Genomic DNA, 21345 nt, shown 5'->3' on the forward strand with positions numbered 1-21345 from the left:
GAGATCTTATGTGCAAACTCATATGCAAAACTTGTACGCACAGCACGTGTGCCATTTTTACTCAGCCTTAGTATTGCATAAAGGATCACTAAAGCGGTTTGGGGAATTTATCCTAAAGCTGTGTTGTCCTGGTAGACACAGGGTTATATCACTTGGGGTGTGTTTTTTTGGGATGGCTTTGGGGGTGATGGATTTAGGAGAGCTCAAGTTCCCCTCAGGCTATTTCTTGGGAGCCACCCCAGTCGGGTCCATAGTAGCTTCCCAGGACCTGGTGGGATTGTTGCTGAAAGGGCAGGAAAGTGTAATATGGACCCAGCCATCTGATCCCAGGGCCGGGCACTGTGTGGGTGTGAAGCACACCTGGGACTCCAGCGAGCTGGTGTGAGCTCGGGTTACAGTTGGCAGAGGCCCTCTGAAGGAGCTGCTCCCTGGCACACTCCTCCTCCTCGGAGCCCTGGGGATGAAACCAGGAGGGACGCAGCTGCCCCTGGAGGAAGCAGGGCGACATCCTGTATACTTGAAAAGAAAACTGAAAGTGCCCTTCTTCACAAGAAACTATTGTGTTTTCCTCTTTTTTCATAACCCACAGGTATGACCGAGTTCCTCTGGTCCTGGGCTGTGGGTGAAATAGGGGCGGGGGGGGGGGAGGGGGAGCCAGAGAGGTATGAAGGGAATTTGGATTGTTGCGTGGTGCATGTTCTTTGTCTAACTCAGGGAAGGTGTCAGCCGGCTGGAGCCCACCCCGAGGAGCCCCGTGCTATATGATACGGGTCCTGGTGATAGGAACCTCTCTTCTGGCTGTTAACATGCATTCCTGTGTAGATGTGGAAAGAGAGAAAGCATGCCGGAGCGGGAGCTAGGATAGGAATGTGAGTATTTCCTTAATTGGACACGAGAGCCTTGAACTGGTTCCAGTTTGGGTGTTTTCTTTCAAGAGCCTGGACCCCAAAGATTCCGTAGAGTTTTCTTTCTCACAAGATCCCTTTGGTTCAAAAGCCCCTTGATAGAAATAAAGAAAAAGCCAGGGCTGAATCTCTTTGATATTTGGGAAGGCAAGAGTCTGTGGGCTGCCAGATAGCAGGCTTCTTTGCGTGGTGAGGAGGTTCTGGGTGGAAAGAAGGAGGCCCCTCCTAAGACGGTACAGGGCAAGAGTGCCCACAGGCTTTCTGTCGGGTCTCAGAGCCTGGATGGGAGGATGCAAAGCACTTCCCCTTGAGTATTGATAGAAGAAATTTCTCTTAGCCTTCTGAGTGTTCTGAGAACTCAAAAGATTCCTCTTGCCTCCTTTATTGCTTTAGGAGTCTGCAGCACAGAGAAGTCATGCAACGGGCCTGAGAACTCACAGCAAAGTAAGTCAAAGGCTAGAGGATTTTGCCTGGTAGGTTGGGTGGTTTTGTGTGAGGACTAGTCACCTGATGGCTGATGTGAGAAAGCAGCCCATGAACGGGCATTGGCCTTGTGTCCAGAACCCAGGTGGACACTTGCTGTGAGGCACCAAAGACGAACTCGTAGGGGGTGAGGGGTGATGTGGGGACACTGGGAGCACCCACTGGGCAGAGCTCTGCTACTTGCCTCTCATGTCTGGCACTCCCCCTCCCCCACCCAGCGCTGGAAACTTCAGTCAAGGGACTCCAGGGGAAAATGGGGGCGGTCCATGGCTTAACTGAGTGAAAAACCAAAGCAGATACAATCAGCTCTGCTGAACCCCATCTTTCCCCCCAAAACACCTTAAAAACAAGCCCCGCGTCTGCTCAGTGCTTTCCAGCTTACCAAGTGTTTTCATAACACTCTCTCATTTCATCCTCACATCAACCCACACACATTCTTGCCTTTCAGATTTCTTATGTACTCAAATGAGTTTCCTTGAAAAAATTGGCTAGAAACTCCCTTTCTTCTACTCATGTTTTTTTTTTTAAACCCCAAGACTTTGACTGATATCTTTAAGAAGCTCCCAGATTCCCAGGGTGGGAAATGTATTTATTCTGCCAGCCCTACCCCATTGGGTGGACTCCAGTAGTTCTGGTCTCTGCTATTGGAACTAACATTAAAAAACAAAACAAAGCAAAACACTTATTTATTTGAAAGAGAGAGAGTGAGCAGGGAGAGGGAGAGAAGCAGGCTCCCTGCTGAGCACGGACACCCCCTTGACGACGATGATGATGGTGATGATGGCGATGACGATGGCAACAATGATGATGGCATGGGGGGGATGAGAAGGGGCTCAATCTCACAACCCTGAGATCATGACCTGAACCAAATCAAGAGTTGGATGCTTAACTGACAGAGCCACCCAGGTGCCCCTGGAGCTAACATTTTATATTCAGCTTGTAGTTGATCTGTTAAAACAAATAAAGGCACAAGGGCTGGGATAAGCCTAGGACTGTGGGGAAAACAGAGGCTTTAGAACAAAGACCCAGAGTCAAATTCTGGCTCAGCCATTCGAGAACTATGTGGCCCTGGCCCAGTTACTCAATCTCTCAGAACCTCTCTCCATCTGACAAATGGGACAATAGTGCCTATGTCTTAAAGTCATCATGAGGGGTAAACATGCTAGCAGATGCAAGCGCACCTTAGGCAACAGCTACTTTGTGAAGTCCCTTGGAGCTGAACACAGCACCGACGTCACCACTGCTAGGCAGGTTAAAAGGAATGCTGTCTTTTTGAAAGGCAGGAGGGAGATTAAGCATGGAAATACACTGCAAAGGAATTTAGATGGAGACTTTTTTACTCAATGAATAATTAGCTACATGGCCTGCATACCTGCACAGGGATGCCACGGGTAACTGAGTACCTTTATTCTTTTTTTAATTCTTATTTTAGGTGCAAGAGAAAAGGAGCTGGGAAACTGGATTTAGGCGATGTTGGAAAGCAAGGCGGTTCTGATTACACTTGGATTTTTGTTGAAGCAGAATTGCAATTCGACCCTTGAGTCCCTGAAGCAAAGGCGGCAGAGGGAGAGGTGCGGAGGGCTGTTTAGTTCCCTGAGCGGTACACAGTAGGTGCTCAGGAAATCCCCAGTGGTGGGCTGACAGGGTTCGGAGAGTCCAGATCTTGAGTTTGACTTTCGCTGCTGACTTCTTGGCAGAGGCATAGCACTGTAGTGGAAAGAACATTTGACCAGTGGTCTGAAGGCCCACGTTCAGGTTCCACCTACACCATTTAATAGCCTGGTGACCTTGGAGGTGCCATTTAATCTCTTAGGTGTCTTCTCACCTGTAAAATGAGGAGACTGGATTCGGTGATTTGGAAAGTCTCTTTCAGCTCTAAGGTTCTGGGGCTCTATGTTCACTTCATTCAGTGGTGTTTCTGTTTCTTTATTTGAAAGCAATAGGAATAGAAACCTATCTCATAGGATATTTGGGAAGCCGTGGTCAGTCTGCATGTTTAAATACCCTGTGTCTTTACAGGTATGATCAGAGCCATGTAGCATGTAGCTGCGTGATCTCCGGCAAGTGCCCTAATTTATTTCAGACTCTGTTTGCACACTCTGGGCCAGGGACCACATATTGTGCTATGGGACTCTTATTACATTCTTTTGAAAGCCGAGATCATGAAAATGCTTTGAAAACGGCCAGGCACTACATCAAGTATTATGATTGAGAAATGGCATAGTTGTTATAGTGACATCAAAGTTTAGTCCCGTGCCTCCCCTATTTTCATATGAATGAATGTGTCGCCATGGTTTCAGAAAACAAAGAGTACATTTGAGGTTCTAACCTAAGGCTTGCTTTCCACTCCAACTTATTGACAAGAAGTAAATTTCAGTTAAAATGGCCATTAATATAAAGTTTCCTCAAGAGCAGGCATCAGGGGGCACCTGGGTGACTCAGTTGTTAAGCGTCTGTCTTCGGCTCCAGTCATGACCTCAGGGTCTATGGATGGAGTCCCACATCGGGCTGCCTGCTCAGCGGACAGCCTGCTTCTCCCTCTCCCAGTCACCCTGCTTGTATTCCCTCTCTTGCTGTCTCTCTCTGTCAAGTAAATACATAAAATCTTAAAAAAAAAAAAAAGGCATCAGGGAGTTACCCCAAGATTCTCCAGTGCAGGGGATTTTTCAGGAGCCCAGACATCTGCTGGTGGAGACCTTACATCCCACCCTCTTCAAAATGAGGCCATTTTAAGGGTGTGTGTGTTGCAGGGGTAGAGGATAGCTTTCTGAGTCTAGAAAGTTTCGCAAGCAGTAATCATCAATATGTAACTGGGGGGTGGGGCTATTGGTATATGAAAATGGTGAGTCAGTTTTTCATCCCAGGCCTTGCCAGGGATTGCTACTGGGGAGAAATGGCAGAAGACAGGAACCCTGCTCTCCCAGGGCCGACGTTAGTCCCTGGAAATCCACAGTGTGTAAACCAGCTCTCCGAGCACGGGCATCTCCTTTGACTCCCTAGATGACTATATGTCCCAACCAGCCTTTTGAGAACTTCTCCCCCCTTGCAAAAGGCACAAACAACCCTGTTAGCAGTAATCCCGTACTGGAGCATCTCCCCTTAGCACAGGTCCACAGGAGCCTTGGTGCCCCCATCAGTTCACCATCTCCCCGAGGAACACCATGGAGGTGGCACTTGGAAGCATGAATCAATTTCTCATTTATGTTATGCGGTGGGGTGGGGGTGAGCAGAAGCTCCTGAATTTCTCTGGTTGGAAGGAACAACTTGGGGGGGGGATCAGAGAGTGAGGGGTTGTCTTGGAGCTGTGTTTTCATAGGAAGTACACTGTTTATTACTCAGGCAGGACATGTACGAATGACCAAAAATAGCAAGGTTGTTTTTATTTAATCCTCGTGGTTATTTTTATTTGGGTTAGCTTGGGAGGGCTCATGAAAATTATGAGGGCCTCCTCATGGTCCTGCCCCTGTTCAACCAACATCACCATGAATCCTATCACTCCTCACCCCAGTTCTGCTTATGTGTTTCCACTTTTAAGCCTATATATGGATTCAAGACATTCACTACCTTTCAAAGAGATGATTGACTCCAAAGCCCATTTAATTTTGCCAAGTTTTTGAAAGCTCCCCCTTCCTCTCCTGCACACACACACTTCCTCAATCCCCAGTACACACATAGATCAGGGTTATAAAGCCATTTTACAGGAGTTTTTGAAGCAGAGGTGTGAAGCAACGCGCTCCCGCCACAGAGGGGCAGACTCCCAGCCTGGCTCTGGGGGCTGCGAAGCCTGACCACCAGGACAGACCCTGGAGTTGTAATTCCTGGGCAGTGTGGGAGGGGTTTGGCCCAAGCTCTTTGTTTCAGATCCCGAGTCAAGGCTGGTTGGGGTGCCCACCCGCACCCACTGCCCCGTGCCGCCGTTGTGTAGGTGTCCAGTGGAAAAACCCTTCGACGATACCACATCCTTTCACACACAAATAAAACCCTCCACGGATCCGCGGGCTGCAGACCAGCCCCTTGCAAGCTAACGCGATCCCCACGGGTACTCGGTCTCCCCGGCTTCGCGCTCCCTCCCTCCTTCCCACCGCCTCTTTTTTAGCGATGCTCCTATTCTCACACAGCTTGCTGGAGATGGAAGGGACGCGCCTCGGGCCTGGTTTGGGGGATGAACTCTGAAGAGGGGTCCCGAGTTATGAGTCGGGGACGGCGAGAGGGTGCAAAGGAGGGCGCCGGCGTCTGGCATTCAGGGTCGAGGGATGGCGCCCTCCTACCGCGCAGCGCGGCCGCCGAGCGGTCACGTCCGGAGCGGGTCCCGTGCCCTCTTCAAGCCTACGATCCTCCGCCCCGGGTGCCCAGGGGGTGTGTGGAAGGAGCAGGCCGCGGGCGCGGGAGGGTTTGTCGCCAGGAAGCGGCGCTGACATTGAACTGATGCGTGCGTGTGTGTGCGCGCGCTCGCGTGTATCCACGCGCGTGTCTGCGTGTGTGAGTCTTGGGGAGGGAGCCCGGTTGGAAGCAAACCACGGCCTTCGGGGAGCTGAGCCGAGCGCGCCCCCGAGCCGCCGCCTGCAGGAGCTGTGAGCGCTGAAGCCATTCATGATTTTGGTGACGTTATTCCAGGAGTGGGCGAGAGGGGGGCGGGGCCTCCCGGGCCCGAGCCCCGCCCCCGCCCCTATAAATACAGCTTCCCCGGCTCTTTGTGGGGCCGCGAGCTCGGTGGAGAACCGAGAGCTCCGTGTGCGCTGCAGACGCCCTGGCAGTGGGGTTGTCTCCGGAAGGCGGACCGGTGAACGCCTAGTGCCCGCACCCCGCCGCCTGCCGCGCCTGTCTGCGCCCCTGACATCCTTACTCGGGACGCGGTGACCGTTTTTAAATCACAAGGGCGTGGGTCAGCCTCCCCTAGGACTTCATGTCTGTATATTTCCCCATTCACTGGTGAGTACCCTGCGCCCTCGGCGGGCATCCGTCTCGCGGCCATGGCTGCGGGGTCCGGGCGCCCGCTCCTGCGGACTCGGGTGCGAGGGCAGCAGGCGGCGCGGGCGCCGGCACCCACCCGCCGCCCTAGCCCGTGCAGGAGTCAACGTCAAGGTTGCAAAGGTGGGGGTGGGGGGAGGTGGTGCCGAGAGCATCCAGACAAAGGGAGTGAACTCGAAGCCCTCACTTAAGTGACGGCTGGGAGGGTGTGTATGTGCTGGTGGTGAGGTCGGCAGGCGGGGGGAGAACCTGGGATCAAGCCTGAATGCCGCTAATAAAACCCCCAATGCAGAGGGCTGCAGGAGGCACGCGCCCCGACTGGCGCAGGGGGCTCCAGCTATCCCCCGGCCCCTCCCCTTTTTCTTTTTGTTTGCACGCAAGTCTCGGCGTCGAGGCCGGCGGCAGCGGGGCTGAGCTGGTGCAGCGGAGGCTTTTGCAGAGCGTCGAGAGGTGGGGGAAAAAAGCTCTCCCCACACGGAACCCGGTTAAAGCCACAAGCAGCAGCAGAAGCACACGCCGCACCCTCTCTATTTCATTCCTCTTCAAAACCCGATGCGCCTTTGTGGGGGCCCGGGCTGGGGCCGGGGAGCCGCCCTCGCCGGCCGGGGTGGAAGAATCCCGGGCCGGGCCAGGGGCGGGGGAGGTTCGCGCCGACGCGGGATCCGGGCCGGGAGGGATGCGCCGCGGGCGCCGCGCTCGTTGCGGAGCGAGGCCCGGGGCCGCGCCGGCTGCCGCTTCCTTCCTGCGCCCGGGAAGAGGAGGAGCGGCTGGGGGGAGCACTGGCGGCTCCGGAGGGCGCCCTCAGGTGCTGGCGCGGCGGGCGGAACCTGCAGGTTCCAGCTCCGCGCTGTCCTGCTCAGCCCAGGAACCGGAAAGTTCATGCGTCTCGCTTCAACTTTTGGGGCCCGCGCCACAGCCCGGAGCGAGGAGCGAGCGCCCCTACACCAGGCGAAGAACCGGGCGAGAGCCTCTGGGCGCACTTCTGGCCCGTTTCTTTGGGGGTCGGCGGCAGCCTTTCTATGACCGGGGTCAATCTTGCCTTTGGAGTCCCCTTCCCACCGCCCTCCCTTCCTGACGCTAACCCTTGCCGGAAGCCCAGCATCTGTCTCTCCTCCCCCACCTTGGCTCTGTTTAGAGAAATGAACTCTCAGAACAAAGTAAAAATTCCCCCACCCGTGAGGCTTGCGTACCCCCTCCTTGGGGGCGCCCCTCCCCTCCCACCTCCCTGGCGTGTGAGCAGCCAGGTGCCATGTGGGGTAAGACTTGGAAGGCTACTGGAGGCCTTGTGCCGGTGGCCACCCCAGACTTGCCAAGGTGGGTGTTAGGGCCCATCAGAGTTACTATCCCTTGAGAAAATAAGGGAAAGAAAATAATTGGGAATTATTTTATAGTTGGTTAGCACTTAATAGCTTGCCATGGTTTTTCACCCGAGATTAGCCATTTAACATAACTGATACATGCATTATTAGCGTTATGGTAAGAAACAGGGCACCTGTGGCTCAGAGAGGTTATATTACTTGTTCAAGATCACACAGCTCTTGAATGGCAGAGCTTGCACCAGACCTAATGCTTCTGTTTCCAAATCCAGTGCTGTTTCTACTCTGTGTAGTAAGCATGAAATGAAGAAGAATCCAAGGAAACCCCTGTTTCCTTAGATGCAGTCTGCCTAAAGCCTTGCCCACATTTTTCTTCTTTTTTGGTAACTATGTGTAAAGGCATGATGGTGAAAATACTGGGTGTTGTGTAGGGAGTACACTGACTTTGGTATGTACTATTTGGCATTATGCATTCGGGACCCTGTCTGTGCCCGTGGTTTGTGTGAGGATAATGGAACATTTGTATCCTGCTTACAGAGTACAAAGCACTTTCACATGTCAGCCATTGGTGGGCCAGCTTGGCCCCTCTGGAAATTTCCTTTGCAATCAGAGTCTGGGCATCCTTAAGGCTTTTAATCCAGGGGATGTTTTTCAGGCTGCTAGCTTGCAGCTGCTGTGGCCAGCCTAGAGAAGGGGTTTGGATGGCAGATGTGAAGCTTGCAGAAAGCTGACCCCTTGGGGCTTTAAGCGGGACATTTTGCAAAAATGAACACCAGAGAGAGAGAGAGAGAGAGAGAGGAATTTGGGAAGGCAGCATTATTGGACTTGGTTTCCCTGAGACGGACTTATTATCATTATGTAATAATAATATGTAGTTCCCCTAGAGACGGGTTGAATTGGTTTTAATATAGACAGATGGACTCAGCTACCTACTGTTTCGGTTTTTTCTAGTTCTGTCACTTAAAAGAAAATCCAGAGTCTCTCTGTGCCAGTGGGGACTTGTATAGGAGAGGAGGGAAGAGAGGTTTGCCAGAGAGGTTTCCAAGCGGTTTCAGGGCTTTGTTGGGGAGGCCGAGAGCCCTGATGCCCTGGCTTACAAGGCACTTCCTCAGGGTGTGAGCTTGTTTTTCTGTGAGTTCTGTTTTGAACACCTCTCATCCTGCCTCCAGACAGTCCCCTGATCTAACAGCAGAAAGCACCAAGGATAGGAATGTGAAAGTGCGCGTGCTTGTTGACTTTTGGTCTGGGTTTCTTGGCAGCCCCGACTATCTGAGATCCGCTGAGATGACTGAAGTGATGATGAACACCCCATCCATGGAGGAGATGGGCCTCAGCCCCCGAAAGGACGGCCTTTCCTATCAGGTGAGTCCATCCCGGGGTCCTTCCGGCACTTCAGAGCCTGCTGACTTTTGCTGGGGCTGGAGGCAGATGTGGTTCTGCATCCCAGTGCCACCTGGAACAGCTGTGCGACCTTGGGAAACTCCCTTCATGCCAGTGAGCCTCAGTTTCTTTGTCTGTAAAATGGGGCAACCGTAGTCATTACCTCAGAGGATGGTGGTAAAGATTCAACCTGAGGAGATGCTGTGTGGAAGGCATTCACGGTGCCTGGGACACAGTCAGGGTTCGGCAGGCGTGAGCCGATGTCACTCATTCATCATCCTGGCTGCTGTGGCCTCTCACACTGGCAGCAGCAAGGGGGGCAGATGTGATTTAAGCAGTCAGTCCAGACCAGCGCTTCCCTTCACAGCCGTGCCTTGGGCACTAGAAACATCACCTCGAAGGGTAGCTTATGGGGAGAGGTGATTTGGTGGAGTGGAATGCTGCTTTCTTCCTCAGGTGATGGCTGACCCACTGAGGCCCACAGAGTTAATGTTCAGAGTACGTAGAATTGAGCCCTTTCCCCAGAGGCAAGCTGTCTCAGGGGTGTGATTTCTGGCGTCTAGATTAGACATCGTCCTACGTGATGGATCCAAAATACAGGAGGACCTCAAAAAGTGCCCTCAGTGTGACCTTCAGACTCTTAAAACGGTGCTCTTCCTCACCTGCGGTGCGCTCGCCTGCTGCCCCCAGCTAGCTACAATGGCACCTTATTGTCTCTGGGGACGTGAACTGTTCATATTTCCAAGGAGAGTCCCGAGGTTCTTACATGTGGGAGGGGAAAGAGTCTATTTTTAAGGGAAGACCTTGGAGCTAGGGAAATTGTGTGCAAACGGTGCTTGGCCTGGGGAAGATGAGTGGAGTGTCATGGGCCCATTCAGCAGATACTGAGTGTCTGCCGTGAGCCAGGCACTTTACAGATGGTGCTCATTTACTCTCGATCAGAGCTCTGCGGTGGGAGTTCTTGCTTTGTTTAACAGACGAAGAAACAGGCTCAGACTGTTGTAGTCCCAAACTGCAAAGCCTTGCTCTTCCGGTATGTCATGGGTCAGGACCTCGAGCTGGTTCCTGCTTAGAATCTAGACTGGCTCTGGCTAGTCCTTCTGTAGAACCATTCCAGGGCATTTATTTTGTAAAGGAAGAAACAAATAGAGAGCTGTGGGTGTGTGATGGGGGAGGGTTGATCAGAGAGCTGAGGCGAGAGCTGAGATCGTGTGAGGTAACTTGGTAGGTGACAGCAGAGTCAGCTCAGATGGGGAGGCTCAGGAAGGCCCCTCTGTTCGGTGTCAGGGTCTGGCTGAGCCCCTTTGGCTGGCTGGAAAGAAGTATTCGTGTGGCCTGAGGAGATGAGGGAAGCGGGGGGGAATACCCTTTCCTGGTTGCTTTTCTACCCTCCGCCCCCAGAGTGGGTCTGAGAGAGACCATCGAAGGCCCCAGAGCCTGTGGGAGGGTAGAAGTTTCCTGGCCCACCAGTGAGGGTGTTTTTGGATACCAGTTTCCAAGCCACTGAATCAGACTGAATCTCTTTGTGGTTACAGGTAAGGTTTTCTCTCAGTTCTGGGTTTTAGCGTTCCATCACAGAATGCTTCCAAACACAGTCTCAGTATAGCTTGTGTGTGCTTTCTGTGTTCTCCTTTTGAACATTTCCCGGGATCAAGGTGCCGCATCCTGCTGTGCTGTTGTCTCCACCTTTGGGCCACCCTGCCAGAGTGAGGGCCAGGACAGGTGAAGGGGGCGGAACGGACCGCAGTTGGTGGGGGGAGGCTGACTTGGGGTCGCAGCAGCGACCATCGGATCGCCTCCAGGCTCCCAAGATGTCATGATGCCACCTGAGGAAAAGGCCCTAACTCTCGCCTAGTGGAGCTGGCCTAAGAATCTGCATCCCATGGCCCCTCGGGAAATCCGTTCCTGCTGCCCGGGCGAGGGCTACTGTCCACTTCCAAAATACCTTACCTGGAGCTTCAAAGCACTCTTGTCACCAGATTTCAGAAAGGTCTTCTGGTTGCCTGCTGAAGAGAAAGGGGGAGAGCATCATTTGTCCTGGGTGCTTGCTGTCTGCACTGTGCTGCGGTGGGCGCTTGGTGGAGGGCCCAGGGCTCCCGGGGAGAGCAACATGGGCACAATACCCAGAACACAGGCAGTCTGGGGCAGCGGCGCAAGGCCATGGTCAGTCCAGGTGCAGATGGCTGTGAGAAGGCTTGGCCGGTCAGACTGGGGCCGGGCCCTGAGAGAATATTAGGACCGGAAGAGAGCAACTCCATCTCTAATCTAATTTTCTTGCACACCCAGATACCCCTTGGCTTGCCCCGGTTTATGCCGGCGGCCGGGCTCTGCAGCCGGCTGATCCAACGATTGTTATATGACCAATATCCTCTGGGCCCACTCAGAGCCAGTGTCACGCAATTAAACACATTCCCGCCGGAGCTCTGGGGACTGGCCGGGATTGCGCGGGCCCAAGCCCATCCCCGGTGCATGCTCGGGCTGGGCTCAGATCTGGGGAGGGACATCTCAGAACTCTGCTCTTGGCATCCTTCCCGAGAGTAATAATAGTACCTGGCTTTCACCAGGCCCTGCTTTTCCAAGGAACTGAAAGTGGGAAGGAGACATCAATCCCAACTTGGCAGATAAAAAAGAACCTCAGGCTTGTGATTTGACCTTGAGACAAGGTCGTAAAATGGATAGGCACCCTGGACTTTGTCAGTCATTCCCCCATCTTCCAGATCCACCCAAGAAGGAAGCTTTCCTCATTTCTCTGCCCCAGATGTGATCTCTTTCTTCGTTCAACACCTGTGGCATTTGTGTTCTGAAATAATGCCGCCCTGCCCTTTGTGGGTGCGGGTCCTGCCCAAGGCTCTGAGGGCAGGGGAGGCCTTCTTTCCTTCTTTGTGCCCATCAGCCTCCCCAGCCCAAGATGCCTGCTGGTTCCAGGCCTTTCCTGACAGGTGCCAAGTGAATGGTGGTTGTTTTGGTGAGGTTGAGTTTGATGATCTGAAAGCTGGCCATCTTTGCTTCTGCTTTAGGGTTTTGTTTTGTTTTCTTTTTTTAAAGATTTTATTTATTTGTTTGACAGAGAGATCACAAGTAGGCAGAGAGGCAGGCAGAGAGAGAGGGAGATACAGGCTCCCCGCTGAGCAGGGAGCCCGATGCGGGGCTTGATCCCAGGACCCCAAGATCATGACCTGAGCCGAAGGCAGAGGCTTAACCCACTGAGCTACCCAAGCGCCCCTCTGCTTTAGGGTTTTTAAAGGGTCTGTTCAACTCAGGCCTACCACGGCTTTGGATAAATATCTTTATGCCCTGGAAAATTCGGGTCAGCCCTACCTTTCGTGCTTGGGAGTTAGTGTCGTTTTGTGAGCATCTATAAAAGTCAACAGAGCCAGTGCCTGGTTTCATCTTAGCATTTACTTGGAGAGTCAGCTCGGTATGGGAACTCCATGTCTGCACACCCACTAGGCATGGATTATGGCACCTTGCTGGAGGTGTGAGTAAACAGTTACATGAAAGTCTGAGTACATTCTGGGTGGGCTGTGGGGAGTCGCCGGGTCACTTGGATTGAGTGGGAGGGTTCCCATGAGGACATTTAGATCCCCGATGGTGGCAGCTCCCTCCCCTCACTGCATCCGTGGGCCTCCCACGGTACCCCCACTTGTGGCACCAAAGCATCTCCTGCTGACACTTTCTTCCTTGACCCCAACTCAAGGAAGCAGGTCAGCGGCTGCCTTGTGGGGCCCTCCATTGGCTCCGGAGGCTCTAAGAGGGTAGCATTTTGGAGTGCCTCTCTGATGGGGTCTCCTTTGCTGCTGCAGCTGATCTGGCCTGGGTCCTGCGTTGGGAAGGATCCTGAGCGTTTGTCTGTAGATGCTGGCACGGCCCGGACCCAAGGGCTCTCGGCAATCTGGCCTTGCTCCCTGACTTGCCCCCGGCACAGTACACTGAGCCTTCTGCAGTCTTACCATTCTCACTAAGTTCTAGAGAGAGGTATGTCTCCTAGGTTTGCATTTAAAATTGTCCCTTCTCTAGCATCTGGACCGAGATCTGATAGCTCTGTCCTTCTCTAGGCTCTTTAAATTCCTCTCTGATCAGCTGGCATGTCTGACTGGCTGTTCCTTGTATCCCCTCTGCTGTTCTTGGTCATGTACTCCTGCCCCCTGACATCCCTCTCGCAGTCCGACAGGCAGCGGGCTCTCCTCTGGGAAGGCAGGGAGGAGGCACCGGAGAAGGAGCTCGCTCTTCGCACACCGCAGCCTTCCGTGTCCTGTGCCTTTGATCTGCAGAGCTCAGGACTTCCCTGCTTCCTCCCCTTTCTAAGACGGGAGGGAGGGATAGCCTGGCTTTTGCACCAGAGGGAAGAGGGAGAGTGGGGGGGGCTGACCTCTTGCCACAGCTCTATCCTTTGCTTCTTGCAGTCTGAGAGCCTGAGTCGGAGCTGGGCGTTCAGGATGGGGGTAGAGCACTAGGCCGGCTGAGAGCTGTCCCCCACCCCGATGGGATCTCTCAATCTCCTCTCTCTGCAAGGCCCGACAGCAGTGGGCTCCCCCGTCCCCCTCTTGCTGCCTCCCTTTATCAGAAGCGCAAGTCCTGTCTCAGTGAATAGGCTTGGGTAAATCTCTAAAGTTGGGCCTCGGTTTAGAAACCCCCTCTGTGTGGAGCCTTTCTTTAGGAAGACCCCCGAGTCTGGCTCCCCCGGGTGCTCCCACCTGTGCGAATGCACGTGTTGAAATACGTGACGGGTCGAACTTCCTGCCGGGGTTCAGCGCTCAGAGAGGTTTGAGCTCCTCGTCATCCCTGCCTCCCTCCCGGACAAGCCCTGCTCAGGAGGCCATTCCCGGGGGGAACCCATCCACCACCTGGTGAGGCCCAGTGGTGGTACCCCACATGTTCTCAAGAGTTTGGGAGGCCCTGCTGCGTGGCCTCATGGAAGCCCCATGGTCACTAGGAAATCATCTTCCACAATATCAGACTTGAAAAACCTCTGTTGTCCCTGGAGGGAAATAAAGCTAAAATTGCTGAGCACTTGGCAGGACACGTCCAGCTGTGGCCACGATGTGTTACTGGAATCGCAGCAAGTTTTGTTTCTCCTCTCCCCACCCTGTCCGCTCCGCTCCCTCCCTGGTACAACTCATAACGAGGTGAGGCAAAACAGGCAGTTCGGGCCACGTGGGGCCAAAGCCCAAGGAGCGCCTCGTTTCTGAGTGGGCATGTGTCTACACACGCGGCCTCTAAGTCCGTGCCTACCTCGTTCAGATCAGCTCTACTTTGTATGAGGGACCCGGTGCCTTCCTTCTTAGGCCCAAAGCCTTGACACGAACATTGTGTTCACTGTTTTAGAATGCCCCAGGGGGTGAGGGCCTGCAGGAGGCTGGAATCACCCTCCCCCCGGGGGCCCCCCGGCACCCCCAACAGCTCACACGCTGTGGTCACAACAGTCTGTCGCATGGCCAGGGAGAGAACAAGCTTTCTTCACTTCCCCGGCCAACGTGTTGCACGCTAGAACCGAGCAGCCCAGCCTTCTCTCAAAGGGCCTGTGTTAGGCCTGACGCCTGTCCAGTGGTGCCGCGATCCTCACTGCCTGGAGCCAGGGGCGGTGTCTGAGACTGCTCTGTCCCTGCGCCCCCGTGTCCTGAGCTCGCAGCGGGCCACTGGACCCTTCCCCTGTCCGTTTCCCACACGCAGAGCTATCCCTCTACCGAGGCCATCCCACGGCCATACCACAGCAGAGATTTTTAAAGCATCAGCATCGTCTTGACATCGGCCCAGACTTCGAAGTTGAATAGAAAGGAGGATTGTACCATGGGGGAAAGGGATGCGTTTGGGTGGCGGATCTTGTGACCGGAGCCAAGAGCTATTCCTGGGTATCTAGTGAATGTCCTGAAATGATCTTGGGAGGATATGAAGACAGGCCCTCATTCACATGGGGCTTCAGAGTTGTCAAGCCTTCCCTCCTTTCCAGCTCAGAGACGCTGGACCGCCTCTGCTACCTGTGGCCTCCCCACCCTTCCCTTGTCCCTGTGCCCACCCCAGGGGGATTCTTGATCAGCAAATCAGATCTCGTGTCTGCTGCTTCATTCCTTGGCTGGGGGAGGCCCCTTACTGCACAGATCTTCTTAGAAGAAAATTAATTTGCCAGAAGTTTCTCCAGACTATTGTTCAGCTAGCATTTTATATTTAAGGGAAGTTTGGGAGCTCCTTTGGCCCCCGGACTGCTAGCATTAGGGCCCTGCACTGTCAGAAACTCCTTTTTTAGGCAAACTATAGAGAAGAGGCACCCAAGCATTTAGCTGAAGCAGCATTGACTGCTTGCTTCTCAGCCACAAATATTATTGGAGCCAACAGGAAGGAAGGTTCTGGATCTCTCACCCGAAGTAGAATTGGCCTGAGCGTGAAGGGCATTCACAAATCTAAGTTCAGAGGTGGTTGGCTTCTAGGTCTGACCTTAACCTAACTTGAATCTGAAGGTGGTTCTCAGACAGAATTAATAATAAATACCTTGAACTTGGGTCCTGCCTTTACTTTGTAGAACACTGGTCCATCCTGGATTTCAGAAGCATCCTTGGCTTTCCAAATTCCCGAATGTTTTTTTTTCCAGACATAGACCTGCATACAAGCTCTGATTTAGTAGGTCACTATTAGCCCAAGGTGTGTGGGCAGCACTAGCTCAGCCACCGATGTCTGTGATCAGAGCCCCAGGTGCCTGCTGAAGACTCAGACTCATACACACACACTTGTAGACACTCACACGAACACCCACGCATGCACACACGTGCACACATGTACACACACACACTCACTTATGACCAAAGGGCCGCTAGTGGAATGTTAATAGGGGTTGTTTTAGATTGGAGTGCTGAGATGATAGGAAAATTTTCTCTTCCTTTTCCCAGTAATTTCATATTTTCACTGACAGAGTATGTATTTTATTGTTCTCCTGCTTACTTCTCAAACTATGAAGACACTGGCCATGTCTTCATAACCTCTGCCCAGAATAGAATTTTAATTTTCTTTAACCTTTTTGTTTTCTAAATTACCATGATTTCACCTTACCCAAATCACAGCTGTTCACATTTTAGCATCTTTTCCCTTCTTTTCCAGCGCCCTTAATATTTTCACATAGCCAAAATTGCAGAGCTGCGTTCTGCTTTTTTCTTTTTACTTACCAGTATGGAAGTCTTCAGCATCTCATCATTTCAACTTATCTTAAAAATGCTTCAAAGCCAGAATTTTTAATAATTGTACAATATTAGATCCTAAAGTTAAAACATGATTCTTTTTCCCATTCTCCAGTTGTTGAAAACTTTTAGATTATCTCTGTTTTTCCTCTTACAAATCATGTGATGATTTATATATAACTTTATATATCAGTCTGTCCATAGTTGATACCTTTTCCTCAGAGTAGAGTCTTGGGACAGTTTCTAAGTCAAAAGTTGTGTGTGTGAGTGGTGTGTGTTATAACTATAAAGATAATACTGATTTCTTTTAGAAATTTAGAAGGATTTAAAATACAAAAAACCCACCCATATTTCTGTCACTGAAACATTTTGGTATGTTTCCTTCTAGTATTTTTGTGTACATTTATGTTTAAAAAAATAAAATTGGGATAAATATGTGTATGCGCTAGTAAATTTTTTTTCACTTACTATAATTTTGTGACTCTGTCCATTTGTTTTTCTTTGGAAAAAAGCATTTCGTTTTGTTACATGCTACTTCTTACTGCCAAATATTTTTAGGTTGTGGAATATTTTGTTCCTGCAGAGAACACTGCTCTGAACATTATTTTACATGAATCTCTGAACAGACCTGATTTCTTTCCTTGGGATAAATTCTTGGAAGTACTAATTCAAAGAGATTCAACATCATTAAGCTTCTTGATTATATATTACTTTAAAGACAGAAAACAAATAGAAGAATTTATCAGAAGAGAATCTTCTCACCTGGAAAGCTCTAGCACCTAGAACTTCAGGGTTATAAAAGCTATAGAGATGAGATCATGAAAGCGCTCTGTGGCGAAAGTCAGAAAGGTGTTTGGTTTATTTCAGAGTGTTTAGGCGATGTTGTATATTTTCTTGTAGTTTGTTCCTTGTGTATTTTGAGCAGAGACGATAACAACTAATGATGTTTAGGCAGCACTTAGCCAGCCTTGCAAAATAGCGGGTGATCATGTTTTTGTCCCTTCCTGGGTATAATGACACACTCTGGATTACAGATACATGTGGATCGGCTACTGCCCTACTTGTCTCCTTTATTCTGTTAATGACAATGGAACACCAAGTGACCTTGAGGAAGACCAGTGATATCATCTCTGCCTGGAGACCCATGAAGTTTGGACAGATGCAAATATGGTCTCCTAAACCATCATGCTCTCCTGGGGTGCCACGTGTGGCTCATGGAATGGTCATGGTTTAGAAATATGGCTTCTCTGGAATCCAGGATGGACTGGGCTCTTAGAAGCAGATCTGAGCATTACAGAACATTTGGGCCCAGAACTCAGGTGCCTTTTACCTAACAACTGTGCAAACCTCAGGTTCTTTGCAACAAGTAAGCAGCCCAAGCCAGTGTTCCAGTAGGGTCCGCAGATTCCTGGTGGTTTACAAAGTGCGTTCAGGTGTTAACGCAAACTTTAGAAATGGCGGTATATTTTTATGGTTACTGCTTATGACAAGTAATACTCGTTCTCCATCTATGTAGTGATACAGAGTTTCATTTTTATATGTTTTAAACAAGTAAGATAATTGAGCCATCCTGTGTATGTGGACATGTAGGTGTTAATTACCATGGTGTCCAACTTCCGGAGACTGGCATCACTATTGTTATCATGAAGGCATTTCTTCTCTCCGACTCTCGTATCCTTTAGATGAAAGCATTCTTAAAGATCAGCTAACACTCAATCATGATTCCTGTAATTCTTTGGTCATTTGCCCCTCAGATGTGGCAGTTGAAGCCTTAGGATCTTTCCTGGCTGTTTTCCTTGGCAGCCTGAGATCAGAGGTCCTCAGGCCAAATTACTTGTTAAGAATGCTCCGTGTATATACTACTTGATGTTTTAACAAAGTGTTAAAACCAGAGGACAGCTGCCCCTGGGGTTCATGGAAATTTTCGAAGGGATGTGACAGCAGAGAGCATTTTCGGGAAACCTAGTCCCACATCTTCAGCCTCCCTGTGTTGCTGTTCGAAAATCCCTTTTCCTGAAGCCGGGCTTCCCCAGGTTCTTTACCTACTTTCTTGTCAAGCTTGCCCTTCCCCCCACCCCCCTTTATAAGAGAAAGACCTGCTTCTTGCCCTCCTGAGTCTTTTAAGGTGACTTTCCCCAGGGTGTAGAAACCAGAAGGTCATCAGACAAAGGGGCCATTCAAAATGCTACTGCCTAGGAAGGTCCATCAAATCCCGCTGATCTATCACATGAAGGAACCAATAAAAAAGATTACCTTTGTGTGGAACAGTTACTTGCGGTATGTTTATTGACCAGTTACAAAGCTGCTATGAGCCAATCCAGATTTGTTGTCACTAACAGGCCTTACGGTCATTTGACATAAAAATATTAACTGTCGATTTGTATACCTGACTGTCAATTGCAGAGAGTATGAAAAAAGCTAATGACTAAAAACTTATATTAAAATTCCAATGAACAGAAGGATGGAGATACAGTTTCAAGCAGAGAAAAGAATAAGATTTTAGAGCTTGTTTATGAGTTTATTTTTTATCTTTTTAAAGATTTTATTTATGTATTTATTTATTTGAGAGAGCATGCATGAGTTAGGGGGGTTGGGGAGGGAAGGGCAGAGGCAGAGGCAAAAGCAGACTCCCTGTGGAGCAGGGAGCCAGACATGGGGCTCCATCCCAGGACCCTGGGATTATGACCTGAAGTGATGGCAGATGCTTAAGCGATTGAGCCACCCAGGTGCCCTGTTCATGAGTTTTTTCATGGGTGATGGTTGATACCAAGTTACTTTGGAATTTATGAGACATTGGGTACATTTAAAAGAGTGATATAAAAATTCCATTTTAAAATGTTAATGTTTGTGGGCGCTTGGGTGGCTCAGTGGGTTAAAGCCTCTGCCTTCGGCTCGGGTCATGATCTCAGGGTTCCTGGGATCGAGCCCCGCATCTGGCTCTCTGCTCAGCAGGAAGCTGCTTCCCTCTTTCTCTCTGCCTGCCTTTCTGCCTACTTGTGATCTCTCTCTGTCGAATAAATAAATAAAATCTTTAAAAAAGGAAAAATAAAATAAAATGTTCATGTTTGTAATATATCAGGAGTTTTAGATGTCAATTTAAGAACATGTGGAAGGACACAGAGTTTTTCCAAATTCTTTCAGAGAGTAGATAAGCAGGTGGACTCAAACTGGCACTAGAGCCGCTCAGACGCGGGAGTGCACGTGACAGCAGTGTGGTATTGGGTCACTTAGGTGTTCTTTGGACATAACCAGCGATGGCATTTCAGAACATCACAGCACAGGGGACGATGGGCTACAAATCTAGATAACTGGTTTCTAATCTTGGCTTTGCTCCTACAGAACTCTGTCACCTCAGGAAACTCACATCACTTCTCTTGGCCTTGACTTCCCCAACTCTACGGAAGAGAGTGGATTCTATCACCTTTGTTAGAATGTTGTGTAATGAGGTGAAATCCTCCGTCCTGATCCTAGCTCCACCCACTGGAGTTAAAAAAAAATCTGCTCTTTTCTTCATGTCAGCCTTCCAGCTGTTTGAAGGCAACTTTGTGTTCCCCTCCAATCTTCTCCAGTTTTAAAACATACCTTCCTTCAACCTTAACTTAATGTGGTCATACTCTGGAGGTTGTTTTTTTCTCTAGGCCAGCAGTTCTCAAATGTTTTGATCTCAGCCCCTTTCACATTCTTAAAAATTATTTAGGACCCCCAGAGTTCTTTGTTTATGTGGGCTATGTCTTTTGATATTAAAACAGAATGTTTAAAATTTTCATGTTTTAATCTCTTTAAAATAGCAGTAAAACCATTACATGTTAATATAAATAATGGTTTTTAATAAAGATAAATATGTTTTTAAAACCAAACCCAGACCAAAGTTTAGTGAGAAGAAAGGCATTGTTTCATTTTTTTTTTTTTCAAATCTGTTTAATATCTGGCTTAATAGAAAATGGCTAGACTCTCATACCTGCTTCTGCATTCAATTTGTTGCCATACATGTTGGTTGAAGTAAATGAAGACAATCTGGGCCATGCAAAATCTGTTAGAAAAGTTAAGAAAAGGAAGAAATATCTTCATAGCCTTATTCAGGTATTTTTTCTTCGCTGTTTCATGAAAATTCAACGAGTGGTGGTTTCTGAAAGGCTAGCAGCAACGTGGAATCTGAAACCTTATCAGTGAGGTTTTTGTGCTCTTCCATTCAAATCCAGCAGCAGTCTGTCTGACACTTCGAATGGGTCTTTTCCCCACTTTTGGTTTTGTAATGTGATGTGTTGATCATTTGGAAAATATATGTTCGATGAGTAAGACAGAGCTTCCAAATATGGACACATTGCATCCTAAAACATCAGAAAGTCACATTTATGCATGTCTGTACCAGTCTCATCAGAAAACCTTCAAGTAATAGGGAGCAAACATGTTTACAGTGGCTGATATGATTTATTCTTGAAGGCTTGATTTTTTATCATTGGGAACAAATATTGTTAGTCATTTTCCACAGAGTGACGTGCTTGTTTTGCTCACTTTTGAGGACATGTCCCCCGAACACCCAAGTCAAAACAACCATGGTTTATCGGGCAGTCACGTTTTCAAGTAGACAAGGTGTTCCATGGGGGAAGTGTCTAGTTGAGCTGGTAACTGCATCACATGAGTGCTTTTTCTCGAGATGACCATTGTACTTTGAGATGCAGCAGAGTGCTATCTGCTGGCTTTCCATTTTATCACATACGGTACTAAAACAACATGTACTTAAGAGGCATTATTTAATAAAAATTCATTTTGACTGCTTTATCAAGGATATTAGGTCTTTTTTTCTTTTCTTTTCTTTTTTTTTTTTAATTGTGAGTGTGAGGTGGTAAAGACTATCATGACTACAGGTGCAGTTTGCTGCTGTTGCATTCATTAATTCTTGCCAAGGTGTCAGCAGGTCACCCCCCCGCCCAGTGTTTTGTATGCCATTAGTGCCAGTGTCAACACAGGGAGAAAAGCAAATGACATCTTCGTACTATTAAGAAAGTATTTTAACTCTGTGGACACTCCTTCCAGGAAAGGAGCTTGGGATCTGAGCTTTGAGAACCACTGCTCTAGACCAAACAGAAAGAATAGGTCTGATCAGAGGACAACAGGGCCATTGCCTCCCTG

At 49.8% G+C, this 21345-nt stretch overlaps 1 protein-coding gene across 2 annotated transcripts in view; it reads left to right on the forward strand.

The window, feature by feature from the left end:
• The first annotated feature begins 470 nt into the window (after positions 1-470).
• LBH (LBH regulator of WNT signaling pathway) overlaps positions 471-21345 on the forward strand; it is a 28956-nt gene continuing 8081 nt past the window's right edge. The window contains exons 1-4 of one of the 2 annotated variants that reach the window (XM_032849992.1): positions 471-589; positions 715-869; positions 1299-1349; positions 8932-9034. In XM_032849992.1, coding sequence (XP_032705883.1) covers positions 8957-9034 — 78 coding nt within the window. In that variant the 5' untranslated portion in view covers positions 471-589; positions 715-869; positions 1299-1349; positions 8932-8956. Of the gene's footprint in view, positions 590-714; positions 870-1298; positions 1350-6088; positions 6318-8931; positions 9035-21345 lie in introns of those variants that run through there. The other variant, XM_032849991.1, reaches the window with a different exon arrangement.

This window comes from Lontra canadensis, unplaced genomic scaffold (assembly GCF_010015895.1).
Source record: "Lontra canadensis isolate GAN:19392208 unplaced genomic scaffold, GSC_riverotter_1.0 scaffold283, whole genome shotgun sequence".
Taxonomy (NCBI): Eukaryota; Metazoa; Chordata; class Mammalia; order Carnivora; family Mustelidae; genus Lontra; species Lontra canadensis.